Raw genomic sequence first — 25,808 nt, 5'->3', positions numbered from 1 at the left:
AGACTGGTTGGGCAATTTGATATCACTTTTGCAATAACACAATTGTCAGTGCGAAAAATTAACTTAGCATGAATTTTAATATAAAAAACCCATTCTCAAATTATACAGGGGGAATAATACAGATTTCACTATAATACTGTTTTTGCAAATCACCTATTACAACCACATCATATAGTCGTCAAAACATAAAATGTAAAAATGTAAAATTGTGTGCCTTTTCAGCATTCCTTTGAAGAATACCACATGACATACAGTTCAAATCACAGAATCTATGATTTGTGGTAATATAATGTAAATTATATAAACAAAATTTTTCATGTCTTTAAAGATGTGCTTCCAACAATACATTTTTTTGCAATACATGGGGCTGTGGAATACACTGAGCAAGCCCCTCTTTGAGGCAAATCTAGACCCTACACATGCAGATAAGGAACTCAGATGTAATATCTAGTATCTTTATATATAGGTGAGTAGCATAACTAGATGTTACGGAGACCCATAGCAAATTCCATTTCGGGCCCCAAAACATTGGTAACTAGACCCATTCTACCAAGATATATTGAAATGACTTATTAATTAGGTCCTTGATGGGTCCCCTACACTCTCTGGCCCCCCTAAAACTGCAGGGTCTGCTTCTCCTGTAGTTACACCTCTGATTTAGGTAAGTATGAAATACATGATTTTTTATGATACAAATGAATTTCTTGTGCAGGGATTTGTGATGTGCAACTCAGGTCACACAATGGCTCTTCAGCCACTTAACATCTTGCATCATGCACTATATTGGGATTCGACTGAACCCCCAAATCCTTTGTTAAAGATTCAAATTAGGCTACAGAAAAAAAAATCAAAAGTTTCAACTTTCATGTTTATGTTATGAAAAATCATATGATTTTAAGGATTCAGATTCGGTTCAGCCAAGCCCATGGATTTGCCCGAATCCTGCTGAAAAATGCTGAATCTTGGCTGAATCCCGAACTGAATCCTGGATTTGCTGCATCCCTTATATTTAATACACAAGATCCATGAATCTCATGTAAATATAAAGACATTATAAGTCATATCAGATTTTCATGACCTGTATAAAATTCTCATGATTTTAAATGATCATGAAATTCCTTGTTGACTTATATATAGCCTTATATTTTATTGTAAGTGGCAGGCCAAGCCGCCCGGGTGCCCCAGGCAACACCACGTAATGACAAGCGGCTGGGCCATGACAAAGGAGAACGGACTAGGGGTAGTCAGGAGAGGCTCCTGCCTGGTGCCCCCAAATCATTGCATCCTAGGCAGCTGCCTCTTCTGCCTACCCCCCTAGTTCCGGCCCTGTTAAGGGATATCTTATTCACTATATATACAGGTATAGGACCCATTATCCAGAATGCTCGGGACCAAGGGTATTGTGGATAAGGGGTCTTTCTGTAATTTGGGTCTCCATACCATAGGCCTACTAAAAAATCAATAAACCATTAATTAAACCCAATAGGATTATTTCCCATCCAATAAGGATTATTTATATCTTAGTTGGGATCAATTACAAGATACTGTTTTATTATTACAGAGAAAAAGGAAATCAGTTTTAAAATTCTGAATTATTTGATTAAAATGGAGTCTATGGGAGACAGGCTTTCCGTAATTTGGAGCTTTCTGGATAATGGGTTTCCGGATAAGGGATCTCATACCTGTACTTCAAAAAGAGTCTGCACACAGAGCCTTTTGTGGGTGCTGAAGTCAATTAGTAACATATACATCACACACACATTTTTCAGTCTTATTATGAAGTCCCTGAGTGCATCTCTGCGTAATTTTATGGATATATCGTTTTTTGTTACAGCACCAGGGCATTTGTTTGATTTTTAAATCTGAGTGCTCTACCTTCTGGACTCCATATGCATATATATATATATATATATATATATATGATAATGATGATGATTAAAAGTTATGTTTTTTTCTTAGTAAAAATACCTGGTGTGCATCTGTATTTTGATTTTGTATATACATATATATATATATATATATATCAATCCAAATGGTGTCCGCACTCCAAGGCTCAATATTCTGCGGGGTGCTAGCCAAAATTATGTCTGTATAGAAAATAATCATCTGTGGCCAGCACACCCTTCAATGTTTCATCAAAATTTTTTTATTTTAAATATATTGTTAAAACCAACGTTTCGGTCCTTATTAGGACCTTTCTCAAGGATCCTTGAGAAAGGTCCTAATAAGGACCGAAACGTTGGTTTTAACAATATATTTAAAATAAAATTTTTTTGATGAAACATTGAAGGGTGTGCTGGCCACAGATGATTATTTTCTATATATATATAAATATATATATATATACATATATATATATATATATGTGTGTGTTTGTATATATATATATATATAACTGGAGAAGAGCAGGCACTCACGTATTTCTAGATCAAAGTGTGCCTGGGTGCAGTATACAGAGTAAATGTAGTTCTGTTGGAACAAATACCGCACTCACAGGTCTTAGTGAAAAAAATGAAAAATATTTATTGTGCAAGAACGTCAATCTAACGTTTCGGCCGTATCCACAGCCTTTCTCAAAGTGAACACCATAGTTGCAAACCCACTCTTAAACCCAAATTGGCGCCAAAGTGTAGCTGATGACGTCACACTGTGTACACATTGCAAAATAATACTCTGCATTAAGGGGTAAGGAAGTAAACAGAGGCTCCAAAGCTGCCTCTTTAGGGGGGCTCAGAATTAGGGGTAGATGTTAATATGTTTCTTAGTATTATCTTAGTACTATCCTTGTTGACCTAGTTATGACTTAAAGAGTATCTTGCCAAATACCAGAGAAATCCAAATATTTTTTATTTTTAATTATATGTTCCTAGAATTCCAACCTATTCAGAACTTGACTGATGAAGCAGTCTATACAAATAACAGATAACACAATAATAATGCAAAAACTTCCTTTTCAGTTGTGATCTAACAAACGTAAGCATCACATATATTTATAGAAAGGAGATATTTGAATACCCACCTATTTATTATTAAGTAAACTCGACCATTTACTTTGGCATGGCTACGAGATGGAAGCAGAAGAAGGCATGCAATGAGAAAATGAGTTAAAAGAAGACAGAATATGGTTTAGTATGGAATCCAGAATACAAACAAGTAAGCAGGTGCAGTTATAATGCAAGGCGGAAAGTTAGCTTTGCTAAATTAAGGGCTAATGAAGGTATGAAGAAGAAAATGTATGTATATATGGCCCTCCCTTCTCTATATGATCTCAGGGCAGTCTGAATGCTCTCTGGCTTTATTTCTGCTCTTCATACAGAAGACATTTATGCTATTACACATATATATAAACACATACATATTTCCTATAGCCACTGATATTGATGTCACTGTTTTTTATTTTTTTTTCTTGCAAAACAGATAAAGGCACATTATTCAACAGAAGCAATTATTTTTCAGCTAAAGATAATGATAATGCAGTTAATATATTAAATGGAACTCAAAGGCACATACTGTGCAGCTTAGCGCTACATGGTGTACCACATTTTTACCAGCTTATACAAAGGCACAACTGTTGTTAATACATTGTTTTTTTTATGAGTTTAATTCTGTCCACAAAGCACTTAGAGACTAAAGGCCCAAAAACTTATTCTAAAACCATATAGCAATATAGATTTACAAAAATACAGCAGGGAAAATAAGTATTGAACATGCCAACTTTTTTCTCAGTAAATATAATTTTATGGGGCTATCGACATGAAATTTATACCAGATGTCGGTAACAACCCAAGTAATCCACACATACAAAGAAATTAAAACAAATAAGTATTTAAATTAAGTTATGTGTAATAAAGTGAAATGACAGGTAATAAGTATTGAACACATGAAAAAAAGGAGGTGTAAAAAGGCATAGAAAGCCAAGAACTGCTGATATCTTTCAGTATTTAAAAAGCAATCCTGCCCCCAGTCAGTGCAAATTAATATCAGCTGGTTTGGTCCTAATTGATGGCATCTCACGATGGGTAAAAACAAAGAGCCCTCTCAAGACCTTTGCAACCTTATTGTTGCAAAACATACTGATGGCATTGCAGATGTATTTTTAAGCTTCTGAATGTTCCAGTTAGCATGTGCTATACTGTCAACCACAGCTTAGAAAATTAATGCAAAGGCCCACTGTGTGCTTTTACATCCTTAGGGCCGTGACACACGGGCCACGTTTATTAGGAAACAAGGGGGTGTATGTATTATGTATACATTAAAGCAAATAAAAGTACTGCTTCTTAAAGGAACAAGGCAAGTAACATGAGACCATGCCTTGCAACTATAGAAAGATTTATGTTTCAGCAAAAGAAAAGATCAGATCCTGGCAGAAATATAGCTTATTATGCATCTATATATTCATTGTATCAGCTCTGGCTTCCAATGGTGTAACTCTGATAACAATACAATTGTTTACTAGGATGAAAATCTGATTGCTTTGTTAGGATTAGGAAGATACTCCTTTGCCCTCTTGTGACTCATATGATTTAATATTACTATTGTTTTTAATTGCTTGTCATAAAAGAACTTGCTTGCCTGAAATAAAACAAGATCTGAGATAGCAATATACCTTGCCTACTCTTGATGGTAAGAGATATGGAGACACAAGAACTATCACAGATCTGTCCAGTGTATAAAGGTTAATACTACTTTTTATTTAAGGTAATTCAAAATAGTGTGAACATTTTTAACTACACTGTATAAAGAAGAATACAATACAAAAATGTCATAAAGTTAGCATGTGAATTTTTAAGGAATTTTAAGGAAGCACAATTCAGCTAGTGTTCTATAGACAAAATATAAACGTATAGGTTTAAAAAAAAAAGCAAATAGAAAAACATGGTTTACTTTTTTTTCCCACCTGTAAATTGTGCTGTCCTGCTTGCTGGTTACAGCCTTTAGGTCAGTGAGCTGGAGAAAACGGTCATGGAAGTAATGTAGGTGCAAAATGCACACTAACAAAAATGAGGTTGGGATAAATATACGAGTAAATAGGTCAGTCAAGTTAAATGTCTCTAAACCAAGATCTGCTAACCTGTAAAAAAAAAAAGCAATAGATTGTTAATCTAAGGTTAGCACACCACAAGCATGTAAAACAGTGCTGTTCACAGGCAATAGTCATGGCTTCAACTTCTGTTTGGAATAATTGCTTGCACTTTAGGTGGCAATAGGGCAATATCTTTAACTCTCAGGTTCCCTTCTATCCTATCCAATTACTGTAGTACTATAATGACCACTAATAGCACAATATTCACATATTACTACAGTTAGGTCCATAAATATTTGGACAAAGACAACTTTTTTTCAAATTTTGGTTCTGTACATTACCACAATTAATTTTAAATGAAACAACTCAGATGCAGTTGAAGTGCAGACTTTTAGCTTTAATTCAGTGGGGTGAACAAAATGATTGCATAAAAATATGACCCCACTATAGCATTTTTTTTAACGCAATCCCTTCATTTCAAGGGCTCAAAAGTAATTGACTCAAAATGAAGCTAACTAATGAGGAGACTAGTAAAAAATAAGGAAAATCCAAGAGGATATGCTTTAATAGGCACACAAGGAAGAAACAGAACGGGTTAACATAAGAGTGAGTGGACAAAAGAGAGAACTGGAATATAGAAAGGAAGGTAAAAGTGAACTGAACATATTATACTGGACTGCCACCTGCTACTAAAAAATTATATTACTGATGACACCTAGGTCCAGTCTTACATTGTATTTGGAACCTTTTTAGCCTAACTGCTAATAACAATTTTCAGTTTTTCCAAAACCCTTCTCTAAATTTGTGCTGCACAAAATTTGGTCCTAGTCCTATACTCTATTGCCATATACTCAATTATTTCATGATCAAATCTACTTTGTAGTTGTCAGCATGAGTTAGTAAGGAAGGCTATTCAATCTCAGCTTGCACACAAGAATTGAGATCATTAGGGCAGTGCTGTCCAACTGGCGGCCCTCCTCTGTGTGGCCCCCCACCTGTCTGGCTGCTTTGATGGCTTACCTTTGTGTAAGCTTTAAATGGTATCAGTACTGTGATTAACTGCCCCCCCTGCATTGTTCTCACCTCAGATTCAGGCTGTAATCCCCCTGTATTGTTTAAATATGTAATCCCCTGTGTTGTTCACACCTTTTAATCTCTGCATTGTTCACCCCCTGCAGTGTTCACACCTCAGGCTCAGGCTGTAATCACCCCCATTGATCCCCTGTTCACACCTCAGGAGCAGTAGAAACCCACAAATAATACCTGCATACTACAAAAAGAACATATACTGAGGCGGTACTGCAATTAAAAAGTTTTTCAATATATAGTTATTGTGCAGACTGTAGGAGCAGTGCCAGCATTGTGTCACTGTAGGCTGCCTGTGTGTGCCATACACACAGGCAGCATAGGGCAAGCAGAGTATGGCACACACAGGCAGGGTAGGGAAGGCAGAGTATGGCACACACAGGAAGAGTAGGGCAGGCAGAGTATGGCACACACAGGCCAAGTTTGGCACAAACCAGCCAAGAATGGCACACACAGTGAAAGTATGGCACATGCAGGCAGGGTAGGGAAGGCAGAGTATGGCACACACAGGCAGAGTAGGGCAGGCAGAGTAGGGCACACACAGGCCAAGTTTGGCACAAACCAGCCAAGAATGGCACACACAGTGAAAGTATGGCACACGCAGGCAGGGTAGGGAAGGCAGAGTATGGCACACACAGGCAGGGTAGGGCAGGCAGGGTATGGCACACACAGGCCAAGTATGGCACAAACCAGCCAAGAATGGCACACACAGTGAAAGTATGGCACGCAGGCAGGGTAGGGCAGGCAGAGTATGGCACACACAGGCAGGGTAGGGAAGGCAGAGTATGGCACACACAAAGGCAGGGTAGGGCAGGCAGAGTATGGCACACAGGCAGGGTAGGGCAGGCAGAGTATGGCAGGTTTTTGCTGTACTGCAACCATTAATATGGGTATGGTCATGTGATAACATGGGTGTGGTTTCAAGTGAGTGCGGTTTCAAAAAGGGGAGTGGTCAAAACTGGCTTCCATTATCGGCCCTCCACCACGTAGGTCGGAAAAATTCCGGCCCTCGGTACAACAGAAGTTGGACAGCACTGCATTAGGGTATTTAAGTTTAAGTGCTATGGTTCCATAATGAGCGAGGTAAAAGGAAGAATGTTATTAGGCTACACACACACACACACACACACATCCTTATAAATATGATCCAGCTAAACACTTACTTTTCCTTATCCAGCCCTGTCATATTCATCCAAAGGCCCGGAAATGATTTAAATTGGTAAGTGTAAATAAAAACAAGCACCAACATGGTGTAAACAACCACAGACATCCAAAAATATTTTAAAATTCGTCTCCACCATTCATAGTGCACCTAAAGAGACAAAGATAACGATTTCATCATAAAAATAAGTATTAGTTGTTCAATAAATGTGTGACCTGCATCTTATTAGAAAGGTTCATCCACATAGTCAGAGCCATTGGCTGAAACCCTAAAATATGTAATGGAGCAAATTAGGTAGTAATCCCCCAAGAGCAGTAAGATGGTGGTAGAAAGGATGTTTGTGTGGTGCATCACTTATCTATGGAGTATGTCTTTATATAGATGTTATTTATGATTGAATCAGTGGTTACATTATTAACAATCTTGTGTACACAAACAGTGAGCAATTTTTGTATATCATACCTGATACAGAGCTACACAGAATAGGAAGAGCATCATGTAGATAATTTTGTACATAACTATTTTTCCTTCAAAGCTGACAAAAAAAAACATGCCGCCACAGACATAAATCCAGTACTTGACAAACATAGCCTGCACTAGCTTTCCGAGGACCTTCATGATATCATTTTCATCCTCCACTTCTTCTTCTTCTTCTTGCACTTCACCTTCTAAATACATAATACAATTGTTACTGTTGCCTTTGCAATATTTTTCCTTATTCCAGTACATGGTGGCTTGCAGACAGAAGCTAACTGTTAATATCAACCTTACCCTAAACCTATACAAACATTATATCTCATGCAAGTTTTACAGTTTAGGTAATTCAGAATGACAGTATTAACAAAACGGTGCCAGAATGGATACAAGTACTTACAAAAAAACACAGCTATTTTTTTTTATCACTGGTGGGAATTATCCCTGCCATTAAAAAAAAATGAAAGACATAGATTGGCATAGATTGAAAGATAAGGTTATTTGACGACATTACCAAACGAATGGATCTTTCCCCAATATACCCACATTAAGATGAGTGATATATGACTAATATCGGACTGATCCAATCATCAATGATGGGGACACAGGCTGTTAGATTAAGGGCCGTATCAACAAGCTGGTCATCAATCTGCTGTCTAATCAATATTGATCAGAGTGTGTGAGCCCAATACACAAGAAGATAAGCTGTTGACAGACTGAAGGAGAGCTAAAATCTGCTTAAGGTTGGGCCACATTTCATAAATCAGACCTATGATAGAGAGGTATTTAAAGGTAGATTATACTTTATATATAGATATTTGTACTTTTGTGCATGTGCAAACTTCCCAGACAGACTAACACTTGGATCTCATTATGACCTATACAGTTCAGCTGGATCAATCACAGTTGCAGCATACTATGCCAACAATAAATATTAGAGTCTGACTCCTGGGCCATACTGTCTAACAGCATTGCAATTACACACAGTAAAAATTCATACCTCATTGGCAATGTGTTGCCCAGTTTGGCACCACTTGCAACAGTAATTTAAAAAAAAAAGTAAAATGTAAAATGTACTAACTCTCAGTATTGTTCTTCTTACCTTTGTCTTCACTTCCAACTTTTATTTCAGATAATGCTAATTCTTTTTGCTTTAATGCCTTTTGCTCTGTAAGGTGTTGTCTGAGCAAAAGCCAAAATGTAACTGTGAAAATGATCTGAAATACCAATAAAATATAATTACCATACATTTTATAATTGCTTTCAAATTCTTGTTTTAATCTGTAATCTGCACTTAACTCACCTTCGATACAAGCTCTTCGGGCTTTTTTCTCTCAAGGAGACCCATAACTTCTGGAAGTTCATCACTTTGTAAGGCTATGCTCCATATGTATTGTAATGTTAAAAGTAAATTACCATACATAACCATAAAAGGTGAACTAAGCATAGCATATTTTCTCCTATTTCGGACCATCCAGAGAGCACAAGACCAGATTAACAAAACAAAAGTCAACCAGCTGTGGTATGTGATGCTCCAGGCCTGCAGAAGGTACATACATCCAGTATTAGAGGAAGTAAAAATATAATGCAGGCATAAGCTGCAGCTACTGATGAGAAGGGAAATATAGTTAAGCAACAGCCCGACATTAGCAGCCAAGAGACCCATCTGAGCCATAAGGCTAAGGACTAATTGGATATTTCTACTTCTAAAAAGCCATACCTAGTTTTAACTTTTGACAACCACCAAGGGACAATAAACACTAATGCTCACCATTAGCCCAACAAAGTGCTACTCTATAACATATGTAGATTTTTACTTCTTACAGTGCTTATTGTACAGATATGCATTTTACATCCACTACTATGATTTGTATAGTGACTGGAGGAAGAGAGAGAACAATTTAGTCCACCTCACCTTCTTAGTTCAAGGATGAAAACATTTATTCTAAAATCCTCATCCTCTAAGCTCATCTGCTAAGGAAAAGTTCATAATACAAAGAAAGAGTGGCACTGACCACCTCCCAAAGCTTGGTGCAACAACTGGATCCCAGTTAGGCTTGCCCTTTACTCATCAAATCTATTTGTCAAGGCATAAAAGGTCAGTCTGGTGACTTAAGATAGCCATGCACTTTATGATCCACTAGTTTGTGTGGTCTAAGGTGGGCAGTGTCAGGCAAATCATATAGTTTGGCCGATCAGACTACTACAATGAAAAATAAGCAGTTGGAGCGAGAACTGCATGAATGAGGCAATACGGTTCTCGATTCAATGGGAAAAACTGTCTAATTAACATATGACCAATTTATAGGAAGATATTGGTACAGGCTTTGAAGGTAACAAAGTTTGGGATGGGTTGGAGGGCAAAACTGTGCAGCCTGTGGTTAGGGAAAATTTGTAAAGTACATTGCTGCTTTATATTGATGAGTGAATCCGTCCCATTTCTATTTGCAGAAACGGCAAAAAATTTGCTAAATGTAAAATAAAATTTGCTGTGCGCATCATTTTTTTGACACACTCAAAACTTGTTTTGTTGCACAAATTTTTGTGCCGTTTCGAGAAACATTCCGCCAATGGCGAAACCTGGGTGGGCCAATGAATTAGGGACCTGTATCTTTTTTCTTCAACTCTGGTTACGTTGGAAAAATACTACCTCATGGTGAAGAAGGACAAGCTTTAAGAAAACAGGTAAGTGCCCTTAGTGCTCTTGTGCTTGTTTCTGCAGTGTATGTATGTGTGCTTGTGTCAGTGTGTAGGAGACAGCTTGTGTTTCCCTTAATCTGTGAGTGATAGCTTATGTGTGCCAGTGTATGTTTTGAGACAGCCTGTGTCTGGGATAGCTTTGGGGTGTTTGCGCATGTCTGACAACCGATGTGTGCTGAAAAAATTTGGTGTACTGGGAAAAATATGATCATGCACTCTGCTGCACACACATCTACAAGATAGTATTTCGGCATTTTCATGAAAATGATTCCTTGTAGCTGTTAATTACACCAATAATTATAACAGCTCAAGTGCTTGTATAAACCTCTGTCTTGTGGCTCCACAGCCTATGAGACTGATCTAAGGAAAGGCAGCTTCATTATAAGCAATGGTAAACGGTTCCAGCTAAAAGTGGTTATGTAAATTACTACAATATGTATGATATAACTGCCAGCACTGGAAAATAATTTCCAGGGTCACTTTTTTGTGGTCTCTTTCCCCTGTGCCAGAGCCACCATACTGTATATCACATGCTTTATGGTTAGAACAGCATAATTTTGTTTATGCACCACCTTATATATGAGAAAGAATAATATAATGTACTAAAAATAATGTATAGGTAACATAAACTGTATAGGTTATAATATAGGTTATAGGTTATATGTACAAAGAAAGAAACATCACATACTTACCATCATTGAAATTAGTGCACATATATAGCTTTGCTTCATAATGAACTGAAATGCCACCACCATTACATGAACTTTAGTGTTTTCTTTCTCTTCTGCAACCTCTTCATTGGGTTCTTCTTCTTGCTCTTCCTCTTCTTTCTTTTCTGATTACATATGGCTTAATTATTCTCAGATATGAACTAGAATACCAGCTAACACAGATAGCCTTTAATTTATTGCATGGCAATTTTATTTATGCAATTAAGACAGTATTGCTGCCTCTCTCACTATTCTTTGTCACACAAAAGTGAAATTAGTTGAATGAAACAGCTACATGACAATATCCACTTAGATTGGAAGCTCTATGAACTCTAATACTGTACGTTGTAGTTATTTATATTTATTATTGCATGGACCCTTGTATGTTGTATTTACTGTTATGCTGTGCTGCATATATAAGTAGTGTTATATAAATAAAAATATACATGCAATATTCAATGACTGTATTTAATTTACAAAACACCATATTCTTTAATAATATAGTAAATTGGGGGCACAGAGACACACTCAGTAAGTGCAGTTAAAAAACAATAACAGTTAAATGCCTTCAGAGGAGATAATGCCATATTTCTCTGCTCATAGGCCAAAAATCATACTTAAGGGTTTATTAAAAAAAAAAACTATGGTTATTTTAAATTATTATGGTTAATTTAAAAGTCTAGACAGCACACAGTCAATTACAGCATCGGTTTAAAAATGGGCAGTTTTAGTATTGCAAGTACAGTACTTATATACTATAAAGTGAAAAAACTGCTCATCCATGGTGCAAAGTTTGAGAGCAATGTTTGGGAGGATGCAAAGGCTACAGATACTTGCAGAAAGTACATTACAAATGAAATGCATTATACAGGATATAAAAATATATTCTTACCTGAAGTTTCATCTTCATGGTCCCATTTATATTGCGGTGTTGAATACATGTCAATTTTAGTTGGACCATTTTCTATCGGAAGTGATGAATTTAGTGAACAGTAATCTACGGGAGTCCCATTTACAGTTACTAGTAAAACCTGCAGAATGGTAATCAGCAAAATGTATACAAGACATATTAAAAGCGATCCATATATAGCAATCAATATATTTAGACCATACTGACCATTTATTAGGAATATGAGCTGGTTGGAAGAACATACAAAACTAATGAAAAAAGGTGTTTATTGGCAATGCTTTTGTTGTACTACTTGGACTTAATAAAACCAGAGATTATTTTTCTGCATTGTGATGGGAAAGATGCCCCCATAAGTTCCTTATAAGCCACTCGCATGCACAGGAAAGCTTATGTGAGCAGGTAGGCTGACTTGGTTACAGTACAAATGTAAAGGGCAACAGGGGATAAATACATGCTGACCAAACACACATGATGAGTTGTTGGGAGACTATAGCCTATTCCAAGCTGACACACAGTATTTCCTATTGAAGTAGGTGAGGAGCAAATCATAGTTAGGATAGGGTTAGATATCTGGTTGTTTTTGTTTCTGAAATACTGTGACTCTTCTTACATTATATAGTTTTTTAACTCTTCATAATGTGAGCAGCCATATGGGTGAGCTCACTCTCCCACAAATGTGAGCTTAGACACATGCCAGCTCAGCTCAAGCACATGCTAACGAATGCTGGTGGTAGCATTTCCTCAGTATATTTTATAAAAACATTATATAACATTATATAAACATTAATAAAAAGAGTGTGAATTCCATTCTTTTAAAACATCACAAATGCCTTAGAGAGGCTCATTTACATAGACCCACTCTGGTTAATTGTCCCCAATTTGCCTCCAGAGGGTCCAATATGCTTTGTATCAAACAGATCAATGCTTAGTGATTGAGGGACCTTGGACAACCAATCCAGTGTGGCAGTATCGGGCACCCATATTGAAGGAGCCCACTCCATTCATTCTGAGTTGCCATCAGTGATTGCAGGGCATGATAGCATTAGTTTCTGGAAGGATTAAACCTATACCTCCTAGGCCACCCAACAGCTGCACTCTCTGTTTCCTTTATATATACAGCCCTATAAAATGGTCAGGTGTTCACCTTCAAAAACTGCAGCCATGAGCAACATGTTTTTCTTCAAATAATTGTTTCTTTAAGCAAAACCTGACAATTTAACTATTTGTAGATAGTTCTGTCCCAATACCATTGTGTGTTTGTGGTTAAAATGAATTCTTTAGCCAATGATATGTTCTTCATTGATAAAAGAAATAAAGAGAGAAAATAAAATGAAAGGAAGTAGAGGTATATACTAACATCAGATGGCTTGTAGTCATCTTGAGTCATGGACAGAAGCTGCAAAAAGCAAGCGAGAGAAATTAAAAGAAGCAAATGCAATAAATAAGCTTTCAAACAAACTAGTGATGTCATACTGTGGCCCTCTGGCTTTTGCTAAACTGCAACTGATGGCAGAAGGAGGATGACGGTGAGTGCTATTTTCTGACAAAGCTACAGAGCCACAGGTGAGACATTGCTGGTGTTGCAGTCAGGGGACTGCTGGGTGCCAGGAGCCTACTGGGAGTTGTAGGTCATTAGCACCTGGAGGGTAGGCTGGACAACCTAGATACAGAATAAATATTAAGCTTACAGTCACTCTTTTAGAAAAAAGTTCAATATGAACAACATATAAATTGAGCAGAAGCATTATTTAAAGGAATACTATAGAAGAATATTTGCATCTGTAAGCATGTTTATACCTTAAGCAGCATGAAGTGATTTTCAGCAGCTGGTAGAAATATTCTTCTTTTAACAGCAGAAAACATGGTTTCCACTCACTGCCAGTCTGCATTTAGCACATGCATCCCAAAGTATAAAAACCTTTAGATCTCTCTCTCTCTCTCTCTCTCTCTCTATATATATATATATATATAGAAAGATATAGCAGAATAATTCACTCATAGGAGCAGGTAGGTATTCCTTTAAATAGGAGGCATAAATAGGAGGCATACATGATGGAATTAGTCTAAGGCTCTAAGCATAATTAAACCAAAACAATGTGCATACTCTCAGATTACTTTGATCTGTGAAACTGCAATATTATTTTCTTTTTCCTTTGAAAAGCTAACTATATGAAGGTTTCATGTATGTGTAACTAGCATGTTTGTACATTAACTGAAGCATATTAAATGGATAGTAACACCAAACAGTGGTAAAAATGTGTTTTTCCTCAGGTAGGGCGTAAACAGTAAAATCCCTGGTTTTTATAACAAGGGTAACTTACACTTCTACACACAAATGCATTTGTATTATTTTATCTAGGGACCTGGATAAGAGTCCTGTTTGTAATTGATTTTATCTTCCATTTAGTTTCCATTAAGTACAAGGTACTGCAGAGGCAGGCCAAGCTAGCCAGGATCCCTAGGCAACATGGGCAGGCACCTTGCCCCCAACCACCCTACGCATGTGCCTGTGGGCTGATAAGTGTGCATTGACTTTGCAGGGGGAGCATGTAGCGACAACCGTCGGCAAGGGCAGGAGAGCTCGGAGCCCAGATCTTTATGTAATTTGGAACACTAGACCTGAAGTCTGCTAAAGATCATTCAAATATTAAATTTACCCAATAAGATTGTATTGCTACCAATATGAAAGCACACTGCTTAGGATAAAAAACAAGGAACTGTTTTATTATTACGAAGAAAAAATAAATCACTTCTAAATTAGAATTATTCGCCTGAAATGGACTCTATGGGGATGGTTTTCCTATAATTCAGAACTTCTGGATAATGGGTTTCCAGATAATGGATCCCATACATGCATGTCAGGTGGTTCAGCACTGAAATGCTTGACACATAAGAAGTGTATAGGTTATTCCAGTTATGTTCACTACTGCATGTTAACATAGACATCCTATTCCTGCTTCCCATAATACATCAGAAATATACACATTATTCAATTCATATACACAAAGAACAGGGCAGGTATGAAATATCAAATACTGCCAAATTTATTAACACTTTCCTAACTGTCAGATTTTTCAAAAGAAGATATATATATATATATGTCAATTCATCAGAATGTGTTCTTTGAGCAGTCATTCACCATTCTGCTCTTTGAGTTTTGAGAGCTCAGAACAAGTTTTAATATAAGAATTTTTTTGGTTTGGAGCAATGTTCCAATTTTAATGGCAATAACCAAAATTAAGTGGCAAAGAAAAAACTCTTTAAATAATTTACAAAGACGCGACACACTATATACAGTAGCTACAGTATATTTTAGTCACCTATAAAAAAAAATGCCTAAACCATTATAGCTCCCCTTTAACGCCCAACTTCCTCTGTAGGTTTTAGCCTGGAAAGCAATAGTGCATCAGCCCCAAAATACTGATGGGCTGGCCCCCATCATAAGGAGACATGTATGGGATGGTAGAGTTACTGTTTTGTTTCCAAGTAATTGCCAGTGAGCAGAAGCTGTAGGAAGAAAGCAGGAGGAATGACAGGCATATTTACCTACACTAGCAAAAATGAAGCAGGGCCTTTAAAACACTGGATGAAATTATTATTATAATTATTATTATTATTATCTAAAGAGGTAGGTTTAGATTGGTAAGAGAATTGCAGGAGAATGGTAAAGGGATAAACTCCAACCAAGTAAAAAAAGACTCCACACACATTCCCACAAGGAGCATCTTTAAAGAAAGAAAGGTAAAGAGAGAACAATATTCAAGTTGTAAAAAAAATAATAGAAATATGTATTAATATGTATAAATGCTTAGTGTATGCTTATTCCAGCTATCAAATTCTTACTTGTCTTTCATCCGTTGTGTAGTGCCTAGAGTACCACAAACTACGTCTTCTTTCTGCAGTAAGTGCTGCTGGGCTACAGTCTTCCTCCTTCTCTTCCTCTACATTCTACAGAGAAATATACATTATGTAGGTCTTGCATGGACTGGATTTATTACTAGTATTAAATATAGCTGCATTAAATAAAAAAACAGGATTAGATACAGAAAGGAATAGTTTAACAAAGATTCACTCTAATCAAGTAGATAAGACATACATTATCTTGCAATGGGGAAAAGAGATGCTGGATTCATTTTTTTTGCACCAAAAATAAAAGACATGGATTTTCTTTGATAATTTCAAAGAAAATTCACTTCCAAACTCCAAAAAGGAAACATGGGTTTTTGAACCCATTGACTTCAACATCAAAAGCTGTCTTTGCACTGCATTTGGAAGAAATTAGCAACATAGGAGGCTTTTTTTAAATAAAGAATAGTTATAGCATAGCAGGGCAAGGTAGGGCAATGTATTTACTATTGCAAAGCTAAAAAACAACAATGTAATTTTGCATTTCCATTAACCTCTATGATTTAGCAAAAAATTTCACAAATTCTTCCATGAAGCAAAACAGGCCAGTTTTGCTCATCACACCATATATGTGCAGTATGCTCAGGGTAGCTACAAGGCAGTTAAAGAGCATTAACCCCACAGCCTGCACTAAAAAACATGCATCATTTGAATATCTAATTATATTACATTCATGTAAAAATACCAATCTGGGACTCATTTTTTCTAATGTTTTGAACTATAATTACTGGAATGTAAAACCACCTATTTGCAACCAGAATCTGGACACTATATACCTGTATAACAGTTGTAAGCCATAAAGTATGCATATGATATGAAATCAGATTCAACAAGGGCTGGCCATTCTATCATCTATAAACATCAGAGAAAATGCTAACTAAGTTATGGTACTGTACTGTTCTTTAAACCAATGGGCCATTAAGAACCTGATATATTAATATTTAAGTAGTTTTTATTCATGATTTTTCTAACACTAACAGAATCCGGTCCAACTTAAGATTCAGTGCAATCCATACAAGTAAATCATAAACAAAACTAAACACTTACAATAGGTTCCTGTAGCCAAAGGCGTATGAGAGTTGCCAGCGTGTAATACAGTACTAAAAGCATGACAGGATTGGTATACTGGTTCCATGGTAGACTGTTGTTTGCAAAAAATCTCCAAGTGTTACAGCAGTCGGTTTGAACTAATGAAGTAACACCAAACAACCTGTAGGACAAAAACAATTAGACCCTCTTTCTTATTTATGGAAATAATGCATATTTCGAGTTCAGGTATGGGACCTGTTTTCCAGAATGCTCAGAATCAGGGGGTTTCCTAATAAAGGGTCTTTCCGTAACTTGGATCACCATATTCTAAGTCTACTAAAAATTAATTTAGACATTAAATAAACAAATAAACCAATATGATTGTTTTACCTCAAATAAGGATTAACTGTATTTTACCTGGGATTAAGTACAAAGTACTGTTTTATTATCACAGGAAAAAAGGAAATCAATTAAACCAGTTTGAATTATTAGATTAAAATGGAGATTGCCTTCCCATAATTTAGAGCATTCTGGATAATTGGTTTCCAAATTACAGATCCCATATCTGTATATAAAAAAGGAGTGTTTACAGAAATAACTACATGAAACTATACTGTACAGACAGTATTCTTAACCTATGGGTTAGGATACAAAAGTTACTTTTAATACTTTGGGTTAAGTTACCAGGATCCCTTTTACTGCAGTAAGGTATTCCTGCAACAGAACATTATAATTAAAATCAGCTAAACCACAACTTTGGTCACAAAGCTGATAGCTGGAACCTTGTCACCCATCACCCATCTTTGTCACCAGTACTGTCAGGCACAACCCTGTTCATCTAGTACACAGTACACAGTGTTGTGCCTGACTGTGGGGCTCAACTAGGTGGCATTTACATCAGACGCAACACTCTGTACCATGTATCAGAATGCATCTGACAGCAAAGGAGGGTGCACTCAAAGGGTGATTGAAGAATGTGAATATCCTCTTGACTGATGCTTACTTGTGGATCATTCAACCAGCACAAGGAAGGAATTCCAGGAAATGCAAAGTACAGTACAATTGAGGTGCTAAACTTATGTACTTTCTGTAAGTGTCAGGTTTCCTTGCACTACTGAGCACTACACTCTCTACCTTGCTCCAGGTCTGGACTGGGTTTTAAAATAAGCATTGGCATTTGAAGTATACAGGCTCAAAGACCCGCACAGGCCCAATAATGCAGCCCTTCTAGCATTTACCAGAATCTACAGTCCAGGCTTGCCTTGCTTGGATTTTTTCCAGGGTAGCACTTTTACTCTCTGGTTTGTGCTCAGTAAGCCAAGGTTGGAATGGTAATCTCTTCCCAGTATAGTGAATTGTCGAACATCAACTCTCCATTTTGGTGTAGCAAAAGAATTTATTTCTGTGAAAACTTGTGTATGGTTTTGTTACATTAAATTAAACCGCAAAAGGCACCTAAGGCAACATATACAGTGGTCTACAGAACCTCTGGCAGTACTTGGATAGGAAAAATTTAAAAATGGGCACTTACTGCCTCAAGTATTTTAGTATATATATCAGGGAAGTCCAGCCTGCAGCCCTCAAGATATGTTCTTCATAATAACTACCTTCTTGTCAGAGAGGGCCCAAGCCTTGTTTAATGGCAAAGAAGTTATACTGAAATCAGGAGAGCACAATATTCCACACAGAAGCTTCTGTTTAGGATGAGTCACAATATACTGGTGACCCAGTAAAACTGTCAGTGCTTCTGGAAGAATGACTAATAATTCTGGCAAGTATTTACTAATGGGTTTGAACTTTATCCAAACATTATATTAAGACTTGATTCACTTGTATGTCTAAAACTCAGATTACAGTTTTGGTAGGGTCATATACTGTGTGCGTGTGAATATCCTCTCTTTTCTCATTTTTCTTAACCACAAATCCTCTGTGGGAAGTTTCATATTCATCCTCAATAAGTTGCATATTTGTGCAGGAATCTTTTTTTATTCTTCATTATTTTTATTATTACTGAATGTTAAAGTTGAAGCTCCATACATCCAAGTAAATAATTAATCAGTATGAAATGAGTGTTTTTACTGGAACCTTAATTTAAATACATTTATCCACACTAGTATAGTTTTGAAGGGCACATGCAACACTAGCAGATTCCTGATTTGCCCACCCATGTAGTGGTCAATGATTTGAGATGTGTGCAAACCTGTCAGGAGAGAACCACATCATATACAGTTGATATAATGGAAACCCCAACCAGATTGTACTGGTCCCTTTTCCAGCTGTTTGTAGTAGCACAGTCAGCAAACAATTAGACCTTGCGTATGGCAATTTATATAATGGAAACCCCAACTAGATTTTGCTGGTCCCATTTGCAGTTGTTTGTAATAGCAGAGTCAGCAAACAATTAGACCTTGTATATGAAAAGCCCATCCCCCAAAAATGCACCAACATAACCACATAATTATTTAGCTTTGTATTTCATCTAGATAAAATCTAAAAAAAAAACCCTTCCTTGAGGAAGTCTACAGATTTCACTTTTACTAAAGTAAAAAAAAAAGTAACAGGTGCAAACAGAGAGCCTAGTAACTCTTCCCACAAATCAGTTTCTTTCTCCTTCAGTCTAAAGAGACATTCTGTTATCCAACCTATTAATCTGCTATTAAGAACACATATAAAGTATATAATGCATTTTAGTAACTTACCTGGCATAGAAATCATTTGGTGGAATAATCTCGTGAAAAAACTGCAACTGGTACAGATAAAGTCCAATTAAGTGCCCTGCACTAAATATAGCCATTAATACACATAGACAGCTGAATATCAGCGGATCAAATACTCGGCAACAGGACCACCATGTGCATAGCCCCAAAAATACAAAGAAATACACAGCTGAGGTCAAAGACGGCAACATCATGCCTGGAAAAAAATTACAAAGGAAAATTTCAATAAAATACCATTAGCAAAGCTAATGATTAAGCCTTTCAACAAACTTTTACAAATATTTTTAATGATAAAGGTTTGGAGAATAAAGGGCTAAGTAGTTCTATGCAGTACAAACCTGTTAAACCAAGTAAAATTGTAATAACTACTTTCCCAGCTGTGGTTATAATGTTGCCAATAAACTCTTTAAGTACGGATGCAAATGAAGCAATTCTGCGAAGAATTTTTAATTTTGTGCTTTCTTCAGCTGCCTCAATTTCATCCTCTTCTCCATCAAAGTCTTCCTCATACATTAACGCTTCATCCAGGTCCACCTTTCCTTCTTCTGCCTAAAAAAACAAATATAATATGAATGGCAAATGCTTTCCTTTACAAGTTCCAGAAGTTCTAAGAGAATCAAAACCCAATAACCAGTACATCAAACAAGTGATAAATTTGTCCTTAAAACAATCATATTTAATTAAGATGCACACAAAACCAGTGCTAGTTTTCCTTACTTAAAGGGGTAATTCCTTAGGTATGGGACACAGAATGTCCCATACCTAGCAACTAGTCTTCATAATTTATACTTTATAGTTTTTATTTGCTTCCTTCTAGCTTTCAAAAACTATTGCTCTGAGATCCTGCAATTTTACCGTTATAATTACTTGTTATTACTTATATTCTTATTTAGTGCCCCTCCATTACTTACTCCAGCCTCTCAGTCAATCCTCTGCCTGGTTGCTAGGGAAATTAAGACCCTAACAACCAGATAGCTGTGGATATATCAAACTGGAAAGCTGCTTAACAAATAGCTACATTTAGTGAAAAAACATAAAAATAAAAAAAGGAAGACAAATAGTAATTTTTCTCAGAATATCACTGTCTATATCAAGTTAAATAAACAATCACAAAGTCATTCCACTTCATGAATATGGTGATTTTATAGACTTTGCCGTAAAATAAACAGATATATAGACTTTGCCGTAAAATGATCATAAAGAGGCTAATCTTGAATACAACCTATGACACTTAGAAACTGGTGCAAGTTTTTGGCATTATTACATTTTGTGGGGGTTAATAACGTCAGATTGAGAAAGATAAAATAAAACTGCTGAAATTTTGTTACTCTGACTATTTAAAAGAAAAGAAAAGAACAGGTTGTCTTAGGGTGGCAGCAATACATCAACAAAAATTGGCTTTCAGAAAATTGTGCAGTTTGATGACTATTCGGGGGCAGACAACCCCCCGTAAATGTATTTTTTTTTTTTTTAAATGAAATCAGAGCACCACACCTTACTGAATTCTCAGGCATTCTAGGAGGGGAAGGTAAGTATAATGGTGGTGCTCTGTTAGTTTGTTTTTAAGGAATGTTTATATCTTGCATAAAAAGGGCACTGTACAAGCAAAAAAAACTTTTGGAGGGTTCTAGTCAATATGCCTTCCCTTATCCTTAAACGTCAATTTGTTTTAACACCTGTTTTGGGAAATCCACCATATAAGTTATACTGCTGAACTATGCTTAGCACTATTTAATGGAATGGCTTAAAGGCACTTTATACTTTCTTGCAATTGTACTTTTAAAACCTTTATAGGTTAATGGAACAAAAGAGAGGAAACTGGAAGATACTTGAGTTTAGTAAGATGTATATTTGATTAGACCACAGTTTCAGGTTTTTGTCTAACTGAAATGTTAATAGATTAATGTATAATTATTTCCCTTTACGGGAATGTGTGGATTGCATCCTCGAAGTGAAGGCAGGTGGTTACTCGTTGCTCTTAAGAAAATGTAACGTCGGGACTACAGCAATAGACAAATAGTGTGGGTTATCTGGGGCCCATCCAAGGAAGAAAATGCTACCGGTTGCAGTACTGAGGAGAGAATAGTCTATGTTTTATTTTAATGTTAGCAATAATTTCTATTTAAATGGCTGGTAACAAAATTATACTTTTTACTTAGCAATTCATTTAATCTATACTGTATATATTCAAATGTTTTATTTAAAACAGTTTGGAGGGAATTCTTTCCTGTGTGCTATAACAACAGGTGTTACACAATGTTATTTCAATTCCTAGTGTTTTGATTTAGTGTTTTTTCTAGGTAAGTTATTCTCGAGTCTTTTTTCCTGGTAAGTTATAAGTATATAACATCAGAAATCTGATCCATATCCCATAAGCCTTCTTTAAGACATTCTGGACACTGACCAGAACCCTGCATTTTAGAACATTACTGACAGTTTCAGTCTGAGCTCAATCAGCAAAAAAAGGGATACAAGACAGTCCCTAATAATTATTTAAGGATCAAAGAAGAGAGACTTAGGTAGTCACTAATGGCGCTCAGAGCTGTCAACCCCCACCCCTATTTTTTCAGGAGTTATGCAATTTTGCCTTCTCACCCCAGGTCTCCCATCAAACTACTGGTCATGGCCCTATGAGTTAAACTAGTCAGTCCAGAGAGAATATCTTTAAGATGGCCATTATCACCTTGTTTTGTCTGACTCAAAAAGTCACATGGGAATTGACTCGACTTGATTTATATGGAATTTTCTACCTGAGCACCATGGAAGCAGCAACTATAGCAAATGTTAGCTGCCTTAGTCTTCTCAGCAAAAAGTTCTATTTTGTTATTACTGATTAATAGAACCAGGGCCACTGCAATCAAAATAAAAATAACCATAGAAAACAGGGCTGGAAACACAATTAACTGTATTTAGGAGAAGCAGAAAATTTCCTAACGCATTGTTAGGCACACATGGTTTAAATAAATTGCATGAGAACTCATGCAGGCGTAGTGTTGCGATATACTTACAAATTAGACTTTGCTCATTTTGTACAGAAAAAGTAGGTGTCCCAAATAAACCGTTTTGTTATCTTTTTATATAAACGCAGCTTAAAGTGACAATGACACAAGTCCAAAAAATTCTACCAGCGCTATTATAGTGTTTTGTGAGCGGTTTACTCACATTTGTGCTTTATGTATGTGCATCACATCTGCAGTCATATAAACACTAGATTACTGTCATTTGCCCATCATACTAGCAATGTGCACAAACATCTAACTAAAACTCAATCCTGAGAATAAATCACTTCTAAAAAAGTTTTTAAAAGCTTTATCCCCTGTTTCGAAAGGCACCAGAAATGAGTTGTTACTGTGTAGTGGAACTGATTTGCTGGGAATGAGTAATTTTACTGTAGAGCATAGATCTCTAGGGAGCATTAATAAGGATGTGAAACACTGAACAAAGCACAAATTTGTTTGTTTGATTTTATTTTTATACATTAAGGGGCAGATTTATCAAAGTGTGGAATTAGAGGTCACCACAGTAAAATTCTGCCACTTTTTTAATTGTTGTATAGGATTTTTTAATGAATGAAAGTTAGAGTTCAACATTTGCTAAATATGCCTATAAATAGAAGGAATAGAGGTAACATTACTGTGGCAAGCTCTAATTTTACACTATGAAATTAATGAAATGATGAATTTGTTCCTTAGTGTTCCCTTTTGCATTTCAAAAAACAAAAATGTTAAAACGTAAATGTATATTCTGTTACTCTTTTTTCCTTTTTCCCTAGCTTCTATGACAATGTTATTGGCTCAGGTTGCAGTTTTATTCTTGTCTTCTTATCACTTGTATTATATTACCTCATATTTTGTTATCACATGAAGGGGAGCTGGCTGGTAGACTAGGGAGGTTGGTCAGATGGCACTTGGGTGTAGCTATGCTAAAATAGTTAGTATAACATAGCATCAATTCCTTCATTTTCCCATAACCTACACTAGAAAATAACATATTGCAAATTAGGAATTTCCCAGTAAAAAGAAGGATTCGACATTCAACATCATTTTAATTTTGCCATAATTCTGTTCAGTATGTTGAACAACTGGAATATTTTAATGGATGCCAATTCCATTTGCAAATTTCACATCAGAGAAGGGTGTTATTGAGGCAGCAGCAATCCATTAAAAAAGATGAGTAACTACTGAAAACACAATGGCGCACCCTGCTCAGGGTTATACCATCACAATAGAGCAAATGTAAGTGGGGAAATCAACCCTGTGTGTTTACTGTGTCATAATGAAATGTTTTGGGGACATGCCCTTTCTTGTGTAATGCAGAGGTGTTTCCCTGAAACTATGGTAATCCCCTGCACGATTTCGCGCAAATCGCCAAAAAAGACTCGCAAGTCTTTTTCGGTGATTTCCCGATATCGCCCCGCCGCGTCTGCTATCCCACCGGCGACTTACATGTTCGCCGGTGGGATGGCAGGGGAAGGCAACTCGGGGAGATTAGTCGCCTGCGAACAGGGAGTTTTGCCGCGGGCGACTAATCTCCCCGTGTGCCAGAGCCCTAAAGGTGGCTATACACTGTAAGTTCTGCTAGTTTGGAGAGATTGGCAAACAAGCAGATCTTCTCCTGATATGCACACCTATGGTGGACGATAACAATGAGCCGATTGCGCTCCCCAATCTGACGGGAAAATTAAATCTGCACAATCTAAATCTGCCCAATTTTAGGCCAGATATCGTCAGGTAGGCCTGTCGGGGATGCCCATACACGGGCAGATAAGCTACTGAATTAGTCTGTAGGACTGCCCTTGTATGGCCACCTTTAAGCCGGAGAAGCTAGGAGTAAAAAGCAAAAGGGAAACCAACCACACATGTAGGAACATCCAACTTTCAATAAGGAGGTTAGACAGGAAGATATTAAAATTACATTTAGATTCAGTTTATAGGACCAGTATTGGTTTAAACAGTCTATAACAAAAGTATGTGTGATACAGCATGGAAATGTCAGAGCTGCGATAAATCCCAGGCAGGAACACAGCAATGTCTGTCCAACAGCTGCTGCTATGATAGCGGGGGCCAGAAAAGCTATTAGTCATCACTGGGCAATTTAATTAACATTCAGCTTTTAGTGATCTTATCAGATATATATAAACACTAAAACAGAAAAATGTCACTTTTGAGAAATATACAAATACATTCAAGAAAAGCTATAATATTTTGGAGACTGTTGCCCACCTAATAAATGTTTTATAAGTCTGCAAAACACTTTTATCATGTGCAGCTACATGTGCTCTTAAAGTATTTATTATATAGTGCATATGCACATACAGCTGGGAATGCTTGTTCTAGCAGGCCTGGGGTTCTCTAGATATGGGGTCTTAGTAAAACCAATAGGATTGTTTTGCCACCAATAAGGATAATTATTAAGCCCAATGTACCTGTACAGTTTAATAATTTTGTAGCTTTCTTAATAAAAGGTTTCTGGTTAAAAGGTTTCAAAATAACAGATCCAATAGATGTACAGGTTTTACATGCTACAAGATTTTAGTTAAAGGAGTTTTTCACAATGGCCTGGTGGAGTAATCTGGTGAAAAGCAACTAATGTTCTTTTCAGTAATTTGTAATTACAATAACTTTGAAATGAAGCTTGCCGCTCCTCTCAGAGCCTCTGCCTTTTTACACCATCCACACCCATTGCTCTCTCTCATCTTGAACCTTTCTATCTCACTGCTCCTTACCTCTGGAACTCTATCCCTGAATCCCTTCCATAGGGAACACTCATTAACTCTCTTTAAGATAAAACTCAGCTGTTACCTTCTGGAGCACTAAAACATTATTTTGCCTAGTCCTGCATTTAAGGGCAAATGCCCATGCCTGGTGCACTCTTTCCTTCCAATTTGTGCCTGTATGTTACCCAACAACTTTGATTGTAAGCTCTATGGGACAGGGACTTCCTTTCTACTGTCTCATACCACATGGCACTTAATCTCTCTGTATTTATAATTATTGTATTTATTATGACACTTGTCCTCCCTGTGTGTAATTGTGTATATTTGTAAGTTTGTACAGCGCTGCATGTCCTTGTAATTCTTTATAAATAAAGT

General features: G+C 36.6%; 1 protein-coding gene across 9 annotated transcripts in view; it reads right to left on the bottom strand.

The window, feature by feature from the left end:
• The window catches only part of piezo2 (piezo-type mechanosensitive ion channel component 2), a 223,941-nt gene that overhangs the window by 62,808 nt on the left and 135,325 nt on the right, over positions 1–25,808 (bottom strand). For 7 of the 9 annotated variants that reach the window (XM_012965359.3, XM_012965362.3, XM_012965361.3 and 4 more), the window contains exons 6-18: positions 20,056–20,266; positions 19,700–19,913; positions 17,019–17,181; positions 15,909–16,013; positions 13,423–13,461; positions 12,048–12,186; positions 11,138–11,280; positions 9,049–9,285; positions 8,848–8,962; positions 7,734–7,939; positions 7,273–7,421; positions 4,898–5,071; positions 3,020–3,061 (exon numbers count right to left, since the gene is read on the bottom strand). In XM_012965359.3, the coding sequence (XP_012820813.2) occupies positions 3,020–3,061; positions 4,898–5,071; positions 7,273–7,421; positions 7,734–7,939; positions 8,848–8,962; positions 9,049–9,285; positions 11,138–11,280; positions 12,048–12,186; positions 13,423–13,461; positions 15,909–16,013; positions 17,019–17,181; positions 19,700–19,913; positions 20,056–20,266 (1,937 nt within the window). The remainder of the gene's footprint in view (positions 1–3,019; positions 3,062–4,897; positions 5,072–7,272; positions 7,422–7,733; positions 7,940–8,847; positions 8,963–9,048; positions 9,286–11,137; positions 11,281–12,047; positions 12,187–13,422; positions 13,462–15,908; positions 16,014–17,018; positions 17,182–19,699; positions 19,914–20,055; positions 20,267–25,808) is intronic. The other 2 variants (XM_002937476.5, XM_012965365.3) reach the window with 1 other exon arrangement.

The sequence above is a fragment of the Xenopus tropicalis genome, chromosome 6 (genome assembly GCF_000004195.4).
Source record: "Xenopus tropicalis strain Nigerian chromosome 6, UCB_Xtro_10.0, whole genome shotgun sequence".
Lineage (NCBI taxonomy): Eukaryota > Metazoa > Chordata > Amphibia > Anura > Pipidae > Xenopus > Xenopus tropicalis.
The sequence above is the reverse complement of the archived record's forward strand: the minus strand, read 5'-3'. Positions and strand labels throughout refer to the sequence as shown.